The sequence below is a fragment of the Scyliorhinus canicula genome, chromosome 2, assembly GCF_902713615.1.
Source record: "Scyliorhinus canicula chromosome 2, sScyCan1.1, whole genome shotgun sequence".
Lineage (NCBI taxonomy): Eukaryota > Metazoa > Chordata > Chondrichthyes > Carcharhiniformes > Scyliorhinidae > Scyliorhinus > Scyliorhinus canicula.
In genome coordinates, this window is record NC_052147.1 from 133,632,280 (window position 1) to 133,656,967 (window position 24,688).

At 52.2% G+C, this 24,688-nt stretch overlaps 1 protein-coding gene across 2 annotated transcripts in view; it reads left to right on the plus strand.

The window, feature by feature from the left end:
- LOC119958476 (aldehyde oxidase 1-like) overlaps positions 1-24,688 on the plus strand; it is a 267,334-nt gene that overhangs the window by 210,359 nt on the left and 32,287 nt on the right. For both annotated transcript variants that reach the window (XM_038787024.1, XM_038787034.1), the window contains exons 26-29: positions 7,406-7,636; positions 11,107-11,202; positions 12,257-12,385; positions 19,877-19,951. In XM_038787024.1, coding sequence (XP_038642952.1) covers positions 7,406-7,636; positions 11,107-11,202; positions 12,257-12,385; positions 19,877-19,951 — 531 coding nt within the window. The remainder of the gene's footprint in view (positions 1-7,405; positions 7,637-11,106; positions 11,203-12,256; positions 12,386-19,876; positions 19,952-24,688) is intronic.

Genomic DNA, 24,688 nt, shown 5'->3' on the forward strand with positions numbered 1-24,688 from the left:
ACCCCCGCAGCTGGAAATCCCATGGGCATGAATCACCATTGGTCCTAAAAGCAGGGACCAGGCACCAGGGACACTGAGGGGGAGCACAGGGGTGAGTACCTGCTCCATACACATTCCTCCAGGTTGCCAAGGGAGATCCTTCAGTGGATGTGAGGGGACGGGAGGTGGATGCTTGGGTTGGAAGGTTTCAGGTCAGGGGTCTTATCTGGGATGGGGATTGTGTTGAAAGTCTTCCCGCTGTAGCTTTGAAAATCTCTAAGCTCTCTCCCAGCATGTCAGGTTCAAAGATGTGTCAGATGAAGGCAAACGTCTTCCCATTGATGTGTTGGCAACCGTTGAAGTGCTTCTTTCACATTCAATTTCATTTCCCTTTAACCTTTTCAAGCTACTGGGCTTGCTGAGAAGCTTTGAACTACATTGTTTAAATTCAATTTCACAGTCCATTACCTTTTACAAGTCTCTTGATTGATAGGACCAGGCTATTTCAAAGCAGCGATTAGCTTTGTTATTTTTATAGCTCTTCACGGTTCATTAACTCAAGCGGATTTTGTCTCTTTTATTTTATAAATTTAGAGTACAATTAATTTTTTTCCAATTAAGGGGCAATTTAGCTTGGCCAATCCATCTACGCTGCACATCTTTGGGTTTTGGAGGCGAGACCCACGCAGACACGGAGAGAATGTGTAAACTCCACACGGACAGTGTCCCAGAGCTGGGATCGAACCTGGGACACTGGCACCGTGAGACATCGGTGCTAACCACTGCGCCACCGTATTGCCCGAAACGGATTTTGTTTCTAACCGCAGCTTTTTCAGAGGCTTTTTCTTTGTTCTGAAGTCCTTCTTAGAAAGAGCGGGTGTTGTTTCTAACCATAGTTCGTTCTATTGGGTTTCTTTTTTTCTGAAGTCAACATTAGGAAGACCAAGTGTTCTGTCTGAGTGATGCCCCTGGCACCCTGGCAGTGCCAGGTTGGCAGTGCCAGGGTGTCAGGGGCAGTTCAAAGTTGGCACTGACAAGGGGCAGAGCCTGAAGGAGGGAGAACCTGTAGGGCAGTCCTAAAAGCGGGGGCCTTTGGCGATTTCACAGCAGGGTGTCGCTCATTTTGCAGGGGGAGGGTCTTTGCCAGCGATTCGGGAGAAACTTGCCAGTGATTGGGATGAACTTGCTAACGATTGTTTGGGGGGGGAGGGGGGGGGGGGGGTTAGTTTGATTGAAAAGGTGCTGTAGGGTTATTCTGAGATTGGTGTGTCCTTTAAAAATGGTGCCCGATCTCGGAGGATCCAGTCTTGCCAGTTTCTTCAGGTCCCACGGCATGAATCACCCCTGGCTCCAAAAATATTTCTTTTTCTTTTAATAAACATTTTATTGAGGTATTTTTTGTTTTACAACAACAATAAAATAAACAATGTACATGAATTTATATACAGAGTGCAAAAGCTGTCTTCCTCTCTTACAGGTCCCACCTTTATTAACCCTGTACACGAAACTAAGCTAACCCTCCTGCTGACGATTAATTTTCCGCAAAGAAGTCGACGAATGGTTCCCACCTTCAGGGGAACGTTGACCCTCTCAGGGTGAACTTGATTTTCTCCAAACAGAGAAAGCTAGCCATGTCAGATAGCCAGGTCTCCGACTTCGGGGGCTTTGAGTCCCTCCAAGCTAATAATACGTCTCCAGGCTACCAGGGACGCAAAGGCCAGAACGTCTGTCTCTTTCTCTTCCTCAATTCCCGGATCTTCTGACACCCTGAAAATCGCCACCTCTCGACTCAGTGCCACTCTTGTTTTTAACACCATAGACATGACATCCGTAAACTCCTGCCAGAATCCCCTGAGCTTTGGGCATGTCCAGTACACGTGGACATGGTTCGCTGGTCCTCCCGCACACCTATCTTCTACACCAAAGAACCTGCTCATCCGGGCGACTGTCATGTGAGCCCGGTGAACAACCTTAAACTGTATCAGGCTGAGCCTGGCACATGTTGTGGGCGTGTTGACTTGTCAGCGTGTCCGCCCAGAGACCATCCTCTATCTCTCCGCCCAACTCCTCTTCCCAGTTGCACTTCAGTTCCTCCGTCTGCGTCCCCTCTGACCCCATGAGTTCCCTGTAGAAGTTGGAGACCTTCCCTTCTCCCACCCACACTCTGGAAACTACCCTGTCCTGTATCCCCCTTGGTTGAAACCTGCCTATGTAGGAAGTCCTGCACCTGCAGGTACCTAAACTGGTTTCCCCTCGCCAATCCAAATTTCTCCTCCAGCTTCCTCGGGCTAGGAAAGCTCCCCTCTGCAAACACATCTCCCATCCTCTCAATCCCTGCTCTCTGCCATCTCCAGAACCCCCCATCCATCCTTCCCAGCTAATGACAACGGGAGTGCGTCCCACCTCCGAAAATCGGCCTTCATTTGTCTACTAGTCGGGCCAGATTTAGTTTGTGCAGCCGTTCCCATCCCCGCTCCACTTGGATGGCTAGGTGCCGAAAGCTTCCCCCTGCAACTGTAAACGGCAGTTCCCCCAGTCGCTTTTCCTGTCCCCTTGCCTGGACCGCAAATATCTCACTTTTCCCCATATTTAGTTTATTCCCTGAAAACCGGCCAAATTCCCCCAAAATCCTCATGATTTCTTCTATCCCCTCTGCTGGGTCCGATACATACAGGAGCAGGTCACCCGTGGAGAACGAGACTCTGTGCTCCACCCCCACCGGGCCAGCCCTTTCCAGCCCCTTGAAGCCCTCAGTGCAATTGCCAGTGGCTCTGTGGCTAACGTGAACAACAGTGGGGAGAGGGGGCATCCCTATCTCATCCCCGGTGCAGCCTAAAGTAGTCCGAAGTTGTCCTATTCCTCCGCCCACTCGCCACAGGAGCCTGATACAGCAACCTGACCCAGTCAATAAAGCCCTGCCCAAATCCGAACCGTCCCAGCACCTCCCACAGATATTCCCATTCTCCTCGATCAAAAGCCTTCTCTGTGTCCATTATGACCACTACCTCCACCTCCCTACCTTCTGGGGGCATCATTATCACGTTTAACAACCTTTTACACTGGCCACCAACTGCCTTCCCTGAACAAACCCTGTCTGGCCCTCCCCAATAACGTCTGGTGCACAGTCCTCAATCCTCGAGGACAAAATTGTGGCCAGCAGTTTGGCATCTACATTCAATAGGGATATCAGCCTGTAGGACCCACACAGCTCTGGGTCCTTGTCCCGCTTCAGGATCAGCGCAATCGTGGCCTGTGACATCGTCAGGGGAAGCTCCACACGCTCCCTTGCATCATTGAATGTCCTCATCAGCAGTGGTCCCAATATCCCAACTAACTTTTTAAAGAACTCCGCTGGGTACCCGTCCGGCCCCGGGGCTTCACCCAACTGCATGGTCTTCAGACCCTCCACTATCTCTTTCATCCTGATTGGGGCCCCCAGCTCTTCTACCAGCTCCCCGTCCACCTTTGGGAAATTCAGCCCCACTAGGAAGTGCCTCATCCCCTCCGGACCAGCAGGGAGTTCCGACTCATATAGCCGACCATAAAACTCCTTATTCACCCTTGGAGTCTCCCACCAGGTTCCCGTCTCCATCCTTTACTTTCCCTATTTCCCTGGCTGCCTCCCTCTTAGAACGATTTCTAAGCTGCTGTGCAAGCATTCTGTTGGCCTTCTCTCCACGCTCATAATTCACCCCCCTCGCCTTCCTCAGCTCCTCTACCGCCCTCCCTGTGGTTAACAAGCCGAACTCCACCTGTCGCCTCCGCCGTTCCCTTGAAAGCCCTGCCTCTGGGTTCTCCGCATACCTCCTGTCGATCTGTAGTATCTCCTTTACCAGTCAGTCCATCTCTGCCCTGTCTGCCTTCTCCCTGTGGGCCCGTATCGGGATCAGCTCTCCTCTAACCACCGCCTTCAATGCCTCCCAGACCACCGCTGCCGAAACTTCCCCCGTGTCATTGACTTCCAGGTAGTTCTGAATACATTTCCTCAGCCTCCCGCACACCTCTTCGTCAGCTAAAAGTCCCACATCTAACCTCCAGTGCGGGCGCTGGTTACTGTCTTTCATAACCTGTACGTCAACCCAGTGCGGGGCATGGTCTGAGATAGTGATCACCGGGTACCCCGTGTCCACCACCCCCGTCAGTAGAACCCTGCTCAGAATAAAGAAATCAATCCGGGAGTACACTTTATGCACGCGAGAGTAGAAGGAGAACTCCTTCACTCTCGGCTGCCCAAATCTTCATGGGTCCACCCCCCTCCATTTGCTCCTGAACCCTTTTAGTTCCTTTGCCATTGCCGGCACCCTGCCCGTTTTTGAGCTTGACCGGTCTAAAACAGGGTCAATAACTGTGTTCAAGTTCCCTGCCATGACCAACTTATGCGAATCCAGGTCTGGCATTTTCCCAGCATCCTCTTTATAAACTCCACATCGTCCCAATTTGGCACATATACATTTACTAATACCACCTGCACCCCTCCAGTTTCCCACTGACCATAATGTACTGGCCTCCCACATCCGAAACTACTCTTCCCGCCTCAAACACCACTCGCTTGTTGATCAGGATCGCAACCCCTCTAGTATTCAAGTTCAGTTCCGAGTGAAAAACCCGTCCATCCCTTCCTTAATCTAATCTGGTCAGCTACTCTAATGCTACTCCTGTAGCATTACTACGTCCACCTTCAGTCCTCTCAAATGCGCGAACACACGTGCCCTTTTGACCGGCTCATTTAGCCCTCATACATTCCAGGTGATCAGCCTTGTTGGGGGGCTCATCGCCCCCCCCCCCCCACCCTTCGCCGATCAGCCACCCCTTTCTTAGGCCAGTCTCCAGCCCGCCCCTAGGCAGCCTCCGTCCCGACCTCCTCTCTGTCCCTCAGCAAAAGTCCCTCCCTTGTCAGCAGAACATTTCCCCCCACTCCCTCCCCGAGTAACAGCACAAAGTAAATTGACCCCTTCGATAAGCCTAACATCTGCTCACCCCCCCACTCCACTTCTGTGAGCTAGCCCGCCCAGCTAGCTTGCTGGCCCCCACCCCTGGTGCCAGACATTCTCCCACCTATTATTCGCTCCCCCCCTACCCCTTACATCCATATTCAAATGAAAGACAATCCCAACACAATTGCTCGACAGAAAAAAAACCGCTAAACAAAGAAAAGATCAAGCAAAAGATCCAGCATCTAACAAAACAAACCTCTATCCCCCAACAGTGCAAATGTAAACTTTAACTCACTCAGCTCTGCAACTGGCCCCAAATCAATACAGAAGGCATTACAAATAACGTCCACAGAACGAAAAATGGGAAACTTTTTTAAACATGAACGTTGCAGCAAAGTTGAAAGTTCTCAGTCTGCCACCAGCCCTTTACTTTTCGCAAAGTCCAGCGCTTCCTCAGGCGACTCGAAATAGATCCAGCAGTCCGAACTTCACCTTTTTCTTAAAAAGGGGCAACCTTATCTGGTTGAACCCCGCTCTTCTCCTGGCCACCTCCGCACTCAGGTCCTGATAGATCTGCAGATCTCCCATTTACAGCTCTGCGTCTGCTTGGCCCATTGTAAAATACGCTCCTTGTCCAAATATCTGTGGAATCTCACCACCGTTGCCCTCAGGGGGGTCTCCCATTCACAGCTTCCTCACGAGCGCTCTGTGAGCCCTGTCCACCTCCAAGGGTCGGGAGAATGTCCTCTCCCCGACCAGCTTTTCAAACATGCCCACTATGTATGCTCCTGCATCCACTCCTTCAGACCCCTCCAGGAGCCCAACGATTCTCAAGTTCTGCTGGCGGGACCTATTCTGTAGGTCCTCCCCCTTCTCCAGGAGCCTTTTTTGTTGGTCTCTCAGCATCCCCACCTCAAACACAATCGCAGTTTGATGTTCCTCCTGGTCAGCCAGCGCCTTCTCTACTTTCTGGATCGTCCTATCTTGAGCATCCAATCTAAGCTCCAGCCGCGCAATTGACTCTTTAATCGGGTCTAAGCAGCCCTGCTTCTGCTTGGCGAAGCCCTCCTGGATAACGTTGACTGTTGGGTCGACAAGCCAGAGTGGTCGTCTGCCATGCTTTCTCTCACTGCAGCTTCAGCCCAAGCCTTCTCTGCCTGTTTGTTTCTGCCTTTGCGAGCACATCTTGTCCGCCTCTCCATGCACCGATGTGGGAATCCAGTACACAATTGCCTCTATCATCGATTTTCCAAATCAGGTCCGGTAAAAAAATCAGGGGAAAAGGCCTAAAAGTCCGACCCGAGTGGTAGCCACCATATGTGTGACTTACTCCTTCATAGCCGCCACCGGAAGTCGTGTGTCCAAAAATATTTCTAAATATGGGTGGATTATGATCTGGATTAAGTTAATCCATCTGGCTGAAGGCACCCCTAGTGGAGGGGTGTAGCGACAACAATCTCTCCCTCAATGCCAGCAAAACTAAAGAGCTGGTCATTGACATCAAGAAGCAAAGTACTGTACACACCCGTCAGCATCAACGGGGCCGAGGTGGAGATGGTTGGCAGTTTCAAATTCCTAGGGCTGCACATCTCCAAAAATCTGTCCTGGTCCACCCACGTCGACGCTACCACCAAGAAAGCGCAACAGCGCCTATACTTCCTCAGGAAACTAAGGAAATTCAGCATGTCTACATTAACCCTTACCAACTTTTACAGATGCACCATAGAAAGCATCCTATCAGGCTGCATCACAGCCTGGTATGTCAACTGCTCGGCCCAGGACCGCAAGAAACTTCAGAGTTGTGAACACCGCCCAGTCCATCACACAAACCTGCCTCCCATCCATTGACTCCATCTACACCTCCCGCTGCCTGGGGAAAGCGGGCAGCATAATCAAAGATCCCTCCCATCCGGCTTACTCACTCTTCCAACTTCTTCCATCGGGCAGGAGATACAGAAGTCTGAGAACTCGCACAAACACACTCAAAAACAGCTTCTTTCCCACTGTCACCAGACTCCTAAATTACCCTCTTATGGACTGACCTCATTAACACTACACCCTGTATGCTTCATCCAATGCCAGTGCTTATGTAGTTACATTGTATAAGTTGTGTTGCCCTATGATGTATTTTCTTTTATTCCATTTTCTTCCCATGTACTTAATGATCTGCTCGCAGAAAAATACTTTTCACTGTACCTCGGTACACGTGACAATAAACAAATCCAATCCAATCCCCGCATTTCCCGCTGGAGACCACACTGAGTAAGCTTTTACATTATTAAAATTGTTATTAAAAATTTTCAGAAAAAAATAATTAATTGTTAATTGAACATAAATTGAACTGGAAATGTTTTAGAAATGTATAAGCAAATCTATTGGTTACACAGGAATAAAGCCACAGGAGGGGCCATTCAGCCCCCTTGGATATTTTAGATAATGAGTTTCTGTGTCCTGTTCACTGGATCATCTGAAGGAATTGGTCCCCCTTTCAGGTTCGCGAGATAAATCTGTACAGGGGAGAGGAGTGCTACACCCCATGCAAAACTATATTTGACTCACACAACCAGCTAATATGTTGGAATGAGTGCCTGACGTCGGCTTCCTATCACAACAGAAAGATTGTAATCGAAGAATTCAACAAACTCAATCGCTGGAAGAAAAGAGGCATTTCTGTAATGCCGTTGAAAAAGGCAGTTGGCTTTACTGTACCTTTCCTCAACCAGGTATGCTACACACTGTATTAGTTTCCACATGTGCATGGCGAGGCAATTTAGTCTAATAGACGCAGCAATCTACAATCCAGTCACATAACAGGGATGATGAGACAGTGGGCTGGATTATCCACAAGCGATACTGGGATCGCGAATTGTGATCAGACGGAAAATCGAGTGTCCGGCTGAAATCAAGGTTCATGTTGTGCGCTGAACCGACCGCTATGCTCTGGCACCCCGCTGGCGGCGGGATCAGGGTTCACTCCCGTGCCAGCGGGAAGATGTAAATGGATAAAAGTGGGTCCTAATGACCCATTTTCATCCACTTTGCGAGCCGGACAGCAGAATTCACGACCTGATCACCTCTCAGACATGGCACTAAGGGACATGTGGAGGGACAGTGACTCTGAGGGGTGTACGATGGGGAAGGAGGACTGAGGGGTGCATGAGGGGCAGGAGGACTGAGGACCATGTGGAGGAGGGAGTGACATTTTGTGAAGGGGTAGGACAATGAGGATCCTGTTTAAGGGAAGGTATGGCATGCAATGACACCGAGAGCCATGTGGAGGGGCAGCGGCACAAAGAAGTACACGGAGGGGACAGTGACACTGAGGAGTATGCGGAGGGGACAGTGACACTGAGGAGTATGTGGAGGGGACAGTGACACTGAGGAGTATGCGGAGGGGACAGTGAAACTGAGGAGTATGTAGAGGGGACAGTGACACTGAGGAGTATGTGGAGGGGACAGTGACACTGAGGAGTATGTAGAGGGGACAGTGACACTGAGGAGTATGCGGAGGGGACAGTGACACTGAGGAGTATGTGGAGGGGACAGTGACACTGAGGAGTATGCGGAGGGGACAGTGAAACTGAGGAGTATGTGAAGGGGACAGTGACACTGAGGAGTTTGTGGAGAGTACAGTGACACTGAGGAGTATGTAGAGGGGACAGTGACACTGAGGAGTATGTGGAGGGGACAGTGACACTGAGGAGTATGTGGAGGGGGCAGTGGCACTGAGGAGTATGTGGAGGGGACAGTGACACTGAGGAGTATGTGGAGGGGGCAGTGACACTGAGGAGTATGATGTGGAGATGCCGGCGTTGGACTGGGGTTAGCACAGTAAGAAGTCTTACAACACCAGGTTAAAGTCCAACAGGTTTGTTTCAAACACGAGCTTTCGGAGCGCAGCTCCTTCTTCAGGTGACTGGAGAGGTACCTCTCTAGTCACCTGAAGAAGGAGCTGCGCTCCGAAAGCTCGTGTTTGAAACAAACCTGTTGGACTTTAACCTGGTGTTGTAAGACTTCTTACTGAGGAGTATGTGGAGGGGACAGTGACACTGAGAAGTACACGGAGGGGACAGTGACACTGAGATGAACACGGAGGGGACAGTGACACTGAGGAGTATGTGGAGGGGACAGTGACACTGAGGAGTACACGGAGGGGACAGTGACACTGGAGTATGCGGAGGGGACAGTGACACTGAGGAGTATGCAGAGGGGACAGTGACACTGAGGGGTATGCGGAGGGGACAGTGACACTGAGGGTCATGTGGAGGGGACAGTGACACTGAGGAGTATGCGGAGGGGACAGTGACACTGAGGAGTATGCGGAGGGGACAGTGACACTGAGGGGTATGCGGAGGGGACAGTGACACTGAGGGTGGTCCATGTGGAGGGGACAGTGACACTGAGGAGTATGCGGAGGGGACAGTGACACTGAGAAGTACACGGAGGGGACAGTGACACTGAGATGTACACGGAGGGGACGGTGACACTGAGGGAGTATGTGGAGGGGACAGTGACACTGAGGAGCTACACCGGAGGGGACAGTGACATGGAGTATGCGGAGGGGACAGTGACACTGAGGAGTATGCGGAGGGGACAGTGACACTGAAGAGTATGCGGAGGGGACAGTGACACTGAGGAGTATGTGGAGGGGACAGTGACACTGAGGAGTATGTGGAGGGGACAGTGACACTGAGGGTCATGTGGAGGGGACAGTGACACTGAAGAGTATGCGGAGGGGACAGTGACACTGAGGAGTATGTGGAGGGGACAGTGACACTGAGGAGTATGCGGAGGGGGACAGTGACACTGAGAGTATGTGGAGGGGACGTGACACTGAGGACGTATGTGGAGGGGACAGTGACACTGAGGAGTATGTGGAGGGGACAGTGACACTGAGGAGTATGTGGAGGGGACAGTGACACTGAGGAGTATGTGGAGGGGACAGTGACACTGAGGAGTATGTGGAGGGGACAGTGAAACTGAGGAGTATGTGGAGGGGACAGTGACACTGAGGAGTATGTGGAGGGGACAGTGACACTGAGGGTCATGTGGAGAGTGACACTGAGGAGTATATGGAGGGGACAGTGACACTGAGGAGTATGTGGAGGGGACAGTGACACTGAGGAGTATGTGGAGGGGACAGTGACACTGAGGAGTATGTGGAGGGGACAGTGACACTGAGGAGTATGTGGAGGGGACAGTGACACTGAGGAGTATGTGGAGGGGACAGTGAGACTGAGGGTCATGTGGACAGTGACACTGAGGAGTATATGGAGGGGACAGTGACACTGAGGAGTATGTGAAGCAGACCATGATACTGAAGGCCATGTGGAGGAGGCAGTGACACTGAGGGCTGTGTTGGAGGACCAGTGAACTGAGGAAGATGTAGAGCGACAGTGGCACTGAGGGCCGTGTGGAGTGGCATTGGCACCAAGGGTCATGTGGGAGCTCAGACGTGGCACCAAGGGTCATGTGGCGAGTTAGATGTGGCAGTGAGTGTGATGTGGAGTGTTAGACATGGCACCGAGGGTCATGTGGAGAGTCAGACATGGCACTGAGGGACATGTGGAGGGGCAGTGACATGATGTGGAGGGGCAGCACACTGAGGGTCCTGTGGAGTGGAAGAGGGGGACATGCAGTGACACCGAGGGGCAATGGCACTGAGGGCCATGTGGAGGGTCAGACATGGCAGTGAGGGACATATGAAGGGTCAGAAGTGGCACTGAGGGCCATGCGGAGAGGCAGACGGGGGATTGAGGACCATTTGGAGGAGGCAGTGACACTGAGGGGCATGTGGCCAGACAGTGACACTGAGGGTCCTGTGGTGTGGGCGGGGGGGACATGCAGTAACACCGAGGGGCAATGGCACTGAGGGCCATGTGGAGGGTCAGAAGTGGCACTGAGGGCCATGCGGAGGGGCAGACGGAGGAGGCAGTGGCACTGAGGGGCATTTGGCCAGACAGTGACACTGAGGGTCCTCTGGAGGGGCAGTGAAATGCAGGGTCACGAGGCGGGGAGGAAGGACAAAAACACTGAGCTCCAGAATTTGCCTTCTGATTATTCAAACTGATATCTCTGGGAAAAAGTCATGTGGGTGGTTTCATGAATGGATTGATGGCACATGTTTCACCCAAAGATCTGCACATTTTGACAGAACTGATTAATAACTTAGACATCTCTCTTTTCTTTGAAGGCTGGGGCTCTACTCCTTGTCTATGAGGATGGATCAGTTCTGTTGACTCATGGTGGGACAGAAATGGGGCAGGGCCTTCATACCAAGATGCTTCAGGTAATTGTGGTTAATTTCACTCTTCATTTGTTGTCTGGCTGACAATGGGAACGACGGGTACTGCCAGCATTCTCCACCCTGACCTGTCAGTATTTGCAAGTTTCTTCAGCAAACAGCAAACTGGGGTCTGCCATTTCCCAAGGTCCACACCTGGTGACCTTCTACCAATAGTCACTTAACTGTGGTCAGTAACCCTGGCTAACTTTATTTATTGCCATTTCTCTCACTCTCTAGCTCCAAGATCTGAGTGCAGCTGTGGGTGGCACGGACGCATGGTGGTTAGCACTGTTGCCTCACAGCATCAGGGGCCTGGGTTCGATTCCGGGCTTGGCTCACTGTCTGTGTGGAGTTTGCACATTCTACCCGTGTCTGCGTGGGTTTCCTCCCACAAGTCACGAAAGACGTGCTGTTCGGTGAATGAGATATTCTGAATTCTCCCTCTGTGACCCAAGCAGGCCAACTGATAGCCTGGTTGAGATCAGAATCTCAGATCTTCTGTTCTGAATGATTCAGGTGGTGAATCCTGGTAAATTACGAGGGGATTACTATAAACTGAATGAAAATAGGGATTAGGCTTCAGAGGCCCTGGGATGGGGAGAGTGAGAAAGAAAATTAGGCTTGCTTCTTCCTCCTGACCGCAATTTGCCATCCCAAAGCATAGAACATGGAACCAGCAAACACACAGTGGTTCCCCAGTTTCCTGGTAAAACTTGCAGGATTCCTGGCCTAATCCAGGTCAAGTAATATCTCCTGCTGTTGGCTGGTGCTGGGAAAGGTGGGGAGAACCCCATGGAATTTGGGAGTCTGAAAGATTGAGCACAACCTAGGCTGACTGGCCCATCCGATAACATATATTTATACAGTTCTGTTTGAAAGATGTGAAGTGATGCGAATCTTCAAGTAGACCCATCAGAGAGACTGCAATGGAGAGTAAAAGCCTGGTCCTGGGAGTAGTTCCCATGCCCTTGGTGCGACAATTGGCACCAGACAGCCTCCCTCTTGATGAAACACTGTTCTTGACTCAGCTAACTTCTTTTCCTTTTTAACCTTTCAGATTGTCAGTCGTGAGCTGAAGATTCCAATGTCAGCCATTCACCTGAATGAAACTTCCACTGCCACAGTGCCCAACACCAGCCCTACTGCAGCCTCCTTCAGTACCGATCTCAATGGCATGGCTGTGAAGGTAAAGTGTGAATTCCAGCTTGGATGTAGTCAGGGCTTCAGAGAGTGAATTAGTAAATTGAAAAAGTAGCTTAAGTTAATAATTGTATTGAGGCCTTCATGAGTACAACGATACAGAGCTGGCAGCTCATTATACCACTGGCACCGTACATGTGGATGTCAATGGCTGAGTTTGATTTTTGACAGACATGGGAGTCGAGGGTTATGGGGGGTAGGGGGCAAAGAGGAAAGTGGAGTTGAGACTATAACCAGATAAACAATGATATTATTGAATGGTGGAGCAGGCCCAAAAGATCAAAAGGTCTTCGGACCAGCAGTAGGCTAATGTGTTTATATGGTACACTGCCCACTGATACCCAATACTCGTGAGATCCTAATGCACAGGAAGTGCTGCTCTTGACCGATGGTGGCTGACCTAGAACAGTTACTGAGGCCAATGGATTTAAAGGAAAACTATCCTTACTATAATTGCAAGTTCCATTAATCCTTCCATTCCTTTTCCCAATGTCGATCCATTCTCTGTTAGCTCTTTCTGAGATACAGTTCAAACAACTTCAGCCTCTGGTTCTTTAGCCATATTACATTTATCATCTGGGAGCCACAAAAATGAGTCCTAATATTTTGATGGTGGGGCAGGTGGAAGGATGGTTTAATTTGATGGTGGGGCAGAACCACCACCGACCCACCATGTCTTCCAAACCTGGACAGACTTCGGGTTGCTTGCATTGTAGAGGAAATATCCTTGATTTCTTGCCAAATTGTCCCACCAGATCCGAGGTGCTAATTGCTATATCAAGAGTTCTACAGAGCTGCCCAGTTGGAATCAGCATCAGAACTTGCCAGGGAAAGCATAAAATGCTTTGGGGACAATGCTCCTGTTCAGATAAAAGGTCATTGGTCTGAATTATTGGGCTACATTTTGCCACGGGATTTGGGACCCGTTTTGGGGGCGGGGGGGGCAGTGAAATTAGTGGAGCAATCTTCCAGGAAGAAACCTCCTGATTGGCCATTCTGACTTCACCTTCCTATTAAGGACGTGTGAGCTCTCTGCTGCAGGCCCAATCCCAAAGCTCTGGAGCTTTGGCAGTCTCAGCAAAGAATAGTGCATAATTGAGGTAGGTCAGGGACCTTGAAAGCACATTAACATGTTGGCACCCTTGCTGTGTTGCACATCCAGCATTTAAAAAAAACAGGATCCAGACTGGTATGCCAAGTGGGATGGAGAGGAAGTCTTTCCATTGGATTGTTCTGGTCACACAAGTCCTGCTTTTTATAAACATAGTCCTCTCATAGATACATAGAGCCACTGGCTCCAATGACCACCACAGCCTGCTGAAATGTCATCTCTATTGAATTGGTAGCCTCTGCCTGCAGTGCTGGTGGCAGTGATGCGGGTGTGGGAGGTGGGGTTTGGGGCGGGGGGGTGCTCTGTTACCAGAAAAACTAGAGAGGCCCCAAAATCACCCCCACTGGGGCCTTAACAACACAAATTGGCTGCTGACCTCCATGGAGCAGGCAGCGATCCTGTTTCCAGAGGAAAGTTTCCACATGGCCACCACCCACAAGAGCTCATCAGCTGGTCTATTATTTGAAAACTCTTTCAATCTCTAAAAATAAAAGTTCAGTAGATGACACCCACACATTTACCATCTTTATCCTCTTCCAAATCTCATTGAACCCCTGATTCTCCATGATCAATAGGCGGGGTACCAGCTTTTCTTCCCAAAGTATGTGAAGAACCTGGTATGTATTTGACATTCCCCAATTAAGTCATGTTTGTGGAATAATGTTCCAATGAACAGGAATTCAAATCTGCCTATGGCAGTTTGAAAAGTTAAATTCAGTTTTAAAACACCTGGAAATAAAAAAAGTATCAGAAAAAGTGACCATCGTGTTTGTGTGGGTTTCGCCCCCACAACCCAAAGATGAGCCGGGTAGGTGGATCGGCCACACTAAATTGCCCCTTGATTGGAAAAAATGAATATGGGTACACTAAATTTAAAAATAATTTAAACAAAAAAAGTGACCATGAAGCTATTGGATTGTTGCACAAAACCCAGCTTGTTCACTACAGCTGTTGATCTGCCACCTTTATCCAGTCTGGTCTTTATATGATTCCGATGTGGTTAACTCCTAATGGCCCTTTGAAGTTAGAATTAGAATTAGAATTAGAACAGTACAGCACAGAACAGGCCCTTCGGCCCTCAATGTTGTGCCTATGGTCACCCGACTCAAGCCCACGTATCCACCCTATACCAGCAACCCAACAACCCCCATTAACATTATTTTTTTAGGACACTAAGGGCAATTTAGCCTGGCCAATCCACCTAACCCGCACATCTTTGGACTGTGGGAGGAAACCGGAGCACCCGGAGGAAACCCACGCACACACGGGGAGGACGTGCAGACTCCGCACAGACAGTGACCCAGCCGGGAATCGAACCTGGGACCCTGGAGCTGTGAAGCATTGATGCTAACCACCATGCTGCCCCACGGTAGTGACTGAGCAAGTTAATTAGTTGCATCAAACCAGCACAAAAAATAAGGCGGCCCACTACCATTTTTTCAGGGCAACCAAGGTTTGGCAATAAACGACAGCCTTGACGACAACCACATCCTGAGACTGAATTCAAAACAAATCTCATTGTATCTTTTTTTTTTAAAATAATTTTTATTGAAAAATTTTGAATTTATACAACAATAACGCACCATAGCAAAATACCAAAAATAACAATAATATTAACAATCATGAACACTCGCCCCACCTCCATGAACAACACAGCATTTTAACAACAACGCAAATTAGCACAATATAAAGTTACAGAATAGACACTACAATAAGGAACACCCCCCCCCCCCCCCCCCCCCCGGATTGCTGCTGCTATTGACCAAGCTACCTATCTTTGAGCCAGGAAGTCCAGAAAAGGCTGCCATCGTTTATAGAACCCTTGTATTGATCCTCTCAGGGCAAATTTGACCCTTTCCAATTTTATAAATCTCGCCATGTCACTGATCCAGGTCTCCACACTTGGGGGCCTTGCATCCTTCCACTGTAGCAGAATCCTTCGTCGGGCTACTAGGGATGCAAAGGCCAGGACACCGGCCTCTTTCGCCTCCTGCACTCCCGGCTCTACCGCAACTCCAAAAATCACGAGTCCCCACCCTGGATCCAACCACCCCCGACACCGTCCCCGCCACTCCCTTCCAGAATTCTTCCAGTGCTGGGCATGCCCAGAACATATGGGCGTGGTTCGCTGGACTCCCCGAACATCTGGTGCACCTGTCCTCACCCCCAAAGAACCTACTCATCCTAGTCCCGGACATGTGGGCCCGGTGCAGCACCTTAAATTGGATGAGACTAAGCCTCGCACATGAGGAGGAAGAGTTGACTCTCTCCAAGGCATCCGCCCAAGTCCTGTCCTCTATTTGCTCCCCAAGTTCCTCCTCCCATTTAGCCTTTAGCTCCTCCACTGACGACTCCTCCACCTCCTGCATTACCTTATAGATGTCAGACACCTTATCCTCTCCGACCCACACCCCCGAAAGCACTCTGTCCATCGTCCCCCGCGACGGCAGCAGAGGGAATCCCTCTACCTGTCGCCTAGCAAACGCCTTTACCTGCAAGTATCTGAACATGTTCCCTTGGGGAAGGCCAAATTTATCTTCCAGTTCCCCCAGGCCCGCAAACCTCCCGCCAATAAACAGGTCCCTCAATTTGCTGATGCCCGCCCTTTGCTACTCCCTAAATCCCCCATCCTTGTTCCCCGGGATGAACCGATGGTTGGCACCCAGTGGAGCCTCCATCGAGCCCCCTATTTCCCCCCGATGCTGTCTCCACTGTCCCCAGATTCTTAGGGTCGCCGCCACCACTGGGCTCGTGGTAAACCTCTTAGGGGAGAGCGGCAACGGCGCCGTTACCATGGCACCCAGGCTCGTACCTCTACATGACGCCATCTCCATTATTTTCCACGCCGCCCCTCCCCCCTCCATCACCCATTTACGCACCATTGATACATTGGCTGCCCAATAGTACCCCAGAAGGTTGGGCAGCGCCAGTCCGCCTCTATCTCTACCTCGCTCCAGGAACACCCCCTTCACTCTCGGAGTCCCGTGTGCCCACACAAAGCTCAAAATACTGCTAGTCACTCTCCTAAAGAAGGCCCTGGGGATAAAGGTGGGCAGGCACTGAAAGAGAAACAGGAACCTCGGAAGCACCGTCATTTTGACGGACTGTACCCGCCCGCCAACGATAATGGCAGCATGTCCCACCTCTTGAACTCCTCCTCCATCTGATCTACAAGCCTGGTGAAGTTATGCTTGTGAAGAGTCCCCCAGTTCCTGGCCACCTGAACCCCCAAGTACCTAAAGCTCTCCCCTGCCCGCCTAAGCGGGAGCCTACCAATTCCTTCCTCCTGGTCTCCAGGGTGCACCACAAACACCTCGCTAAAAGTCCCAAACTCAGCTAGCAACTCCATCACTCCCGGCATCCTTCCCACCGGGTCCGCCACATACAGTAACAGGTCATCGGCATACAACGACACCCTATGTTCCTCTCCACCTCGCACCAAGCCTCTCCACCTCTCTGAATCCCTCAACGCCATCGCCAGTGGCTTGATTGCCAGTGCAAACAAGGGGGACAGGGGGCAACCCTGCCTGGTCCCTCGGTAAAGCCGGAAGTACTTCGACCTCCTCCTATTCGTGGCCACGCACGCCATTGGGGCCTCATATAGCAGCCTTACCCATCTAATGAACCCTTCACCAAATCCAAACCTCCCCAACACCTCCCAAAGGTACCCCACGACACTCTATCGAAGGCCTTCTCCGCATCCAGCGCCACCACTATCTCTGCCTCCCCCTCAATCGCCGGCATCATGATGACATTCAACATTCTCCGCACATTCGTGTTCAGCTGCCTTCCCTTCACGAAACCTGTTTGATCCTCGTGCACAACCCCTGGGACACAGTCCTCTATCCTGGTGGCCAGGATTTTTGCCAGGACCTTAGCATCCACGTTGAGGAGAGATATGGGCCTGTATGAACCACACTGCTGGGGGTCCTGGTCCCTCTTTAAAATTAACGAGATCAGCGCCCGCGACATCGTCGGGGGCAAAGTCCCCCCTTCCCACGCTTCATTGAGTGTCCGCACCAGCAAGGGGCCCACTAGGTCCACAAACTTTTTCTAAAATTCCATCGGGAACCCATCCGGCCCCGGTGCCTTCCCTGACTGCATCTGCCCGATCCCCTTAACGAGCTCCTCCAGCTCAATCGGCGCACCCAACCCCTCCACCTTCTCCTCCTGCACCTTCGGGAAAGAAAGCCCATCGAGAAACCTCTCCATTCCCCTCCTCTCCCCCGTTGGCTCCGACCGGTACAGTTCCCCTTAAAAGTCCTTGAAGACCTCATTCACCTCTACCCCCTTCCGCACCACATTCCCACTCTTGTCTCTCACTCCAGCAATTTCCTTAGCCGCATCCCGCTTGCGGAGCTGATGAGCCAGCATCCTACTCGCCTTTTCACCATGTTCGTACACTGCCCCTTGTGCCTTCCTCCACTGTGCCTCCGCCTTTCTAGTGGTCAGCAAATCAAATTTAGCCTGCAGGCTGCACCTCTCCCCCAACAGTCCCTCCTCTGATGCCTCTGCATACCTCCTGTCCACCTCCAGCATCTTTCCCACCAGTCTATCCCTCTCACTCCTCTCGCTCCTCTCCCTGTGTGCCCGGATGGATATCAGCTCCCCACGAATCACTGCCTCCAGGGCTTCCCAGACTATCCCCACCTGAACCTCCCCCGTATCGTTCACCTCGAGGTACCCCTCAATACTTGCCCGGACCCTCCTACACACCTCCTCCTCCGCCAACAACCCCACATCCAACCGCCACAACGGACGTTGGTCCCGCACCTCCCCCATCTCCAACTCTATCCAATGCGGAGCGTGGTCGGAGATTGCAATGGCCGAATACTCGGCCTCCTCCACTCTCGGAATCAGTCCCCTACTCACCACGAAGAAATCTATCCGAGAGTAGACCCTATGTACGTGGGAGAAGAAAGAGTACTCACGTGCCCTCGGCCTCACAAACCTCCATGGATCCACCCCACCCATCTGATCCATAAACCCTCTCAGTACCTTGGCCGCCGCCGGTCTCCTACCCGTCCTAGAGCTGGACTGATCCAGTGAAGGATCCAACACCGTATTAAAGCCCCCCCCCCCCATGATCAGACCTCCTGCCTCCAGATCCGGGACCCGCCCCAACATACGCCTCATAAAGCCCGCATCGTCCCAATTTGGGGCATACACACTAGCCAGTACCACCTTCTCTCCTTATAGCCTGCCCCTAACCATAACATACCTACCCCCCTTATCCGCCACCACCTCCGATGCCTCAAACAACACATTTTTCCCCACCAGAATCGCCACTCCCCGGTTCTTCACATCCAACCCAGAGTGGAAAACCTGCCCCACCCGTCCCTTCCTCAGGCGGACCTGGTCCGCCACCTTCAGGTGGGTCTCCTGAAGCATTGCCACATCTGCCTTTAGCCCCTTCAGGTGAGCCAGTACCCTCGACCGCTGCACCGGCCCATTCAACCCTCTCGCATTCCAGGTGACCAACCGGATCAGAGGGCGTCACGCCCCCCCCTCCCCCGTTGACTAGCCATAGCCCGTCGACTGCCCGCCCCAGGCCAGCACCCCCTGCCCGACCCAGTCCCCACAGCGACACCTCTCCTCTGTTCCCCACAGCCCCCACCAGCTCCTTCCTGACCCTACCAGCAGCAACCCGGTATTCCCCTTTTCCCCCCCTCCCTTCCCCACCAGGCTAGGAACCCTCCCAGCCGCGAACCGTCCTCCATTGTACTTCCGTGGGTCAGTTCTCATTGTATCTTCTAATACTGTGTTCAAAGTATCTTGGTGTATCTTCACACGCACACACCTTTCTCCTCTTTTTGGGAGGAATAGCGGGGAAGTGGTGGAAGGACTCCCAGGCTGATTATTGGATCATTAGTCTAGGAGCTTCTTCCCACAGGTAGGGGCTGTACAACTGTGCCACAAGCCTTGTCGTGGTTAAAGCGGGTTTAAACACATCTCATTATCTTTACCAGAGACATAGTGCCTCACAGGGCCAGGGATCCGGGTTCAATTCCGGGCTTGGGTGACTGTGTGGAGTTTGCACTTTCCCCCTGTGTCTGCATCAGTTTCCTCTGGGTGCTCCGGTGTACTCCCACAGGCCAAAGATGTGCAGCTTAGGTGGGATTATTGAGTTTGTGAGGATAGGGCAGGGGAGTGGGCCTGAGTAGGGTGTTCTTTCAGAGGGTCAGTACTGACTCGATGGGCCAAATTACCTCCTTCTGCACTGTAGGAATTCTATGGTTCAATGAAGTCTATTCTCATGTGATGTTGGTGGGTGGTTGTACTTTTTCTAGTTCCAAGATATTTTCTGTGTCAATGTAGTTCCTGACATGGCATTTTCTTAATCATGTTCTGGTTGTGTTCCTACAGGCTGCTTGTCAAACTCTGCTGCAGCGACTCAAACCTTTCATGCATGACAATCCCAAAGGGACCTGGAAGGACTGGGTGAGTCACCTATATAAACCATTCAGGTAGTTTTAGTGAATGAAGACGTGAAGAAGAAACAACTTACATTTATATAATTTGAAGCCTTACATAATCCCATGACATCCCAAAACACGTTATGACCAATCAAGTACTTTCGATGTACAGTTACTGCAGTAATGTAAGAGATGCGGAAATGAATTTAGGCATAGGATGCTCCCACAAACAATAATATGATAATGATCAGATAACGAGTGAAAGATATGGCTTCATAATGGCAGCATGTGTGCTAATTCACTTCCAAATGATGTCCGTGTTGTTTCTGCTCACTCAGTGATTTTAGAAATGTATTTATGAGATGTGGGCGTCACGGACTAGGGCAGCATTTATTGCCCATCCCTAATTACTCTTGAGAAGACATTGGGAGCCCTTCTTTAACCAGTCCCTGTGGTGTAGGTACACCCTGAGTGCTGTTTGAGGAGGGCGGTCCAGAATTCTGGCCAGCGACAGTGAAGGAACGCAAAGTGTAGGAACAATAAGGCGGTTATAATAGGGGATTTTAACTACCCTACTGGGTTAGTTTTAGTGTGCAAGATAAGGAGGAAGTAAAATTCTTCAATAGCATCCAGGAGAACTTTTTTAGCCAGTGTATGGAAAGCCCAACCAAGGAGGGGGAAAATCTGGACCGAATATTCAGAAATGTGCCCAGGCAAATTAAGGCATATCAGTCAGCGAATATTTTGGTGATTGTAAGACCCCTTCCTGTTGCTTCGCTTCTTTCCCCTTTCTTTAATGGCTGTGATCATTTTGATCCATGAATGCTTAATCGTCATATACCTTTAAGAAAAGAATTCAAAAGTTACAACATGGTACACTATGCTAGCTTTTGACAGCAGAACTCACACTCTCCAGCACCCGACAGATGGGCTGGGACATGGTTCGATTGGTTACTGCTGGACGATGAATTGGCCAAAAGGCCGTATTCTGCTGGGTTATGGCTGGTGATTGGGTCCTGCCCGAGTGGAATGATTTTCAGAGAGCCAGTTGGAGACCTGGGCACTGAGAGACAAAGAGCAGCTCTCTGTCTCTCTCTCTTTCCCCTTGTGTTTTCTCATGAAAAGCTGGACAGCTGCTATATTACTGAAACTGCAGGGACCTGGATGAATCTACAGTCAAAATCATTACAGGCTGGAAAGCAAAAATCTCGACCTGAAAGCCTAAAGTGAAGGAAGGTGTGCTTGAAATAACCATCTGAAACAAAGACTGTTGACCAGGATTCTCCATTTCAGAGACTAAGGTTCCCCGATTTTGAGACTGTGCCGACGTCGGCGTAGAAACAGTGGCGTTTTATGACAGAAAAAAATGGCACAACAGCTTCACCGATTCAGCAACTTGAAATGGGCTAGCAGCATCACCATGTGAACATAATAAATTCCATGGAAAACGGTGCTGGATTCGCTGGGTCCGTGATTAGCACACGTGAGGGTCACATTCCGCAGCTGCACTGAAACGGTCCTTCCCCCCCCATACACACCGTCCCAGTCAACAAGTTGGCACCAAAGAGAGCAGCACCCAGTTCAGGGACGCTGAGCTGGACACCCTCCTGGAAGCTGTGGAGGAAAGAAGGATGACCCTGTACCTCGGCCCGAGAGGAAGGCCGCCAGGCGCTGCCATTCGCCATACCTGGGCGCAGGTGACAGAGTTGGTCAGCGCCGTGGGCAACATCATCTGGACTGGCATGCAATGCTGAAAGAAACTCCACGGCCTCCTCAGGCTGGCCAGGGTGAGTTGGCTGCTCCATGCCCTTGGCACTAACCCCGCTCCCACCCCATACCCTTAACCCAACCTCACCCCTGGGGAATGGCTGAACTCCCAACCTGCCCCACATGCCAGCTGCCATGGCTGGGTGCCCTGGACACTTCTACCCAACCCCTGGGCTGCATGCGTCTGACCGTCTAACGGTGTCATATGTGGTTCCCCCACCCCCCCCGCTCAGGATAAAGCATGCACAACCGCCAGGAGTGGGAGAAGACCGGAGGGGGACCAGCAGAACTGTGGCCCCTCACCACGCCCGAGCAGAGGGCACTGGACGTGGTCGGTGGCCTGGAGGAAAGGGAGGTCACTGAGGTGTAAATCAGAGGCGGGTGAGGAAGTGAGATCTTGCTTAGTTGAGGATCCCCATGTGTGGCCACCCCCCTGCACCTCCCCTTACCCCACACCCTCTCAACTCGCACGCCCCCTCAGCCCACACCCCCCTCAGCCCACACCCCCCTCAGCATGGCCTAGTCACAGCAGGCCATGGTTGGGAATGCAGCGGCATTGCCCAGGCGCTGGCCGGCGTTGCGCAGACACTGGGAGGGTGACCCAGTCCCAGAGGGAGGTGGCTCAGTCATTGGCTGATGTTACACAGACCCAGAGGGTGGTGGCACAGTCGCAGCGTGATGTGGCGCAATCCAAGACGGCGATGGCCCACTCCCTGTGCTCCATGGACGTGAGCCTGCAGACCCTGGTCGAGACCAGAGCGAACCTCCAGGACTGGCAGCACCAGGTCATGGTGGGGCCTCAGGTGATGGCTCCGCTCACATCCCCGCCCCCAGCGAATAGCCGTGGGGCTATCTGACACGCTGAGGGAGGAGGAGATGATGGGGCCCTTGCCGTTGACTCCTGCAGGGGAGATGTCGGAACACTGCAGCACCTCGGACTCCCCCCCCCCCCCCCCCCTCCCTGGTGAAGCTGGTGGGCAGAACAGGGCAGCACCACACCAACTGGGACATCTGACAGCAGCCGGGCCCATCCAGGCCAGGTTGGCACAGGAGACGATGGCCAACGGGGACCCTTGCAGCAGGGCATGAGGCAAAGCAGGCCACCTCCACCCTTGCTGTACCGTCTGGGGAACCACCTAGGCATACAGTTAGGGCCCATAAGGCCAGAAGGTTAGATACCAGTTAAGTTGGCACAGGTGCAGGCACAGTTTGTGTATATATTTCCGCACAATAAACACCTATTAACACCGTTAAAGCCTGCCTGTCTGATGGATGAATGTATGGGGTGTGGGGGTCCAGTGCATGCCCTGTTGGAGGACCATACTTTCCCCTCCCTTCACCAGCACCCCTCCACCCCATGCCTCGAACGTCCCTAGCACCCCCACCCCAGGGTTCGAGGGGACCATGTGATGGACTGGCCAGCTCGAATGCAGGGATCACCCAGGCGGAAGGTGCTACTGTGGGCAATGTCAGACATTCTCATACGTTGTGTAGCACGGAGCTCATTGCAGAGCAGGTTGTCATCATCCTCCATCCCATGAACCAGACCCGCTGTCACTGCCAACCCAGGAAGCCGAAGCACTGCTCAATCACACTCCTGGTCGCTGTATGGGCGTAGTTTTAGCGGGCTTCTGTGGCCTCCAGATATATGTCTCAGTCATGGCCTCAATGTCCCTTTGTCGCCCAGGAGCCAATCCCTCAGCCGAGGGTGGTGTCCTTCAAACATGTCAGTAATCATCGAGTGTGCTGAATGTTCACCGAATGGTACCCTTTTGGTTAGCGAGAGCGGCCTGTTATCTGCAGGTGCCCAAAGAGCGACATGCATCCCATATTTCGCCCCCTGGACCCGAGGCATCCCAGCGATGGCAGCGAACCCCTCTGCTCGGGAATCCTGGTGGGTGCTGTCCATATGGAAATGGATGTAATGATCCGCCTGGGTATATAGGGCCTCCATGATGACGCGGATGAACCTGTGCGCCAAGATCTGTGAGATCACGGACAGGTCCCCATTCGGCAACTGGAAGGACCCCGTCGCACAAAAGTTCAGGGCGATGGTCACCTTGACGGTCACCGGGAGCGGGAGTCCTGCCCCATACCCCTGCGCTGCCAGCTGCACCATCATCTGGCAGATGTGTCGCACTGTCTCTCTGCTCAGCCAGAGTCTACAACGGCATGCCCAGTCCGACAGGTCCTGAAAAGACAGGCGGTAACGGTACACACAAGGCCACACGTGGCCCTTCTCGGGACCTCCCCCTCCTCGGCCTTTTGGGCGGGTGGACCTCCAGCCCGTTTCGCTGCTGCCCACTCTGCAGCTGCCCGTCCCGCTGCTGCAGCTTCCCTCGCCGAGCAGCCCCCGCTCACGTGGCCGCAGGGCATCTCGCAGAGCTGCGACTGTCACCACGGCGGCTTGCATTGCTGGTTGAATGCCAAACGCCATTGTCAGCAGGGAGTGGAAGGCCACATGTTAGCATTGCGCATACTCCCATGTCCAGCCAGGTTCCATGGGCAACATGGTGGCCCCGGTTGTCACTGATGGCTTTGCCCACACATGTCCCTCCACCATCTCTGCACCCCTGCCCAGGTGGTATCTGGCACCTTCGGTGCCCCCGGTCCTGGCACCCGTCCCTGCCCTTACTGGCTGTGGCCCTGGGTGTCTGCTGGTGGGTGGTGGCTGGTTGGGTGGGGTGTGGGTGCGGGGGTTGGCCGCCTCCAAACGGCTGGTGTCACTGTGTAGAACCAGGGGTCGAGGTGGGTGGTCAGTGGCTGCGCAACAAGATGGCCACCGAAATGGTGATCGGTGCCTGGGCAGCGCCCCAGTCCTGTGGTTGGGACGGGGGGGGGGGGGCATCTCGGCTGCTCCCCACTTCCCCTCCCCTTCCCCGGCCCTGGCAGGGGCCCCACACCGGAAGCCCGCAGTCACTCCACACTATTTCCTACCTCCTCTCTCTCGTTCAGCAGCCACTATGCCAGGTTCACGATTTTTGAAACCACAAGT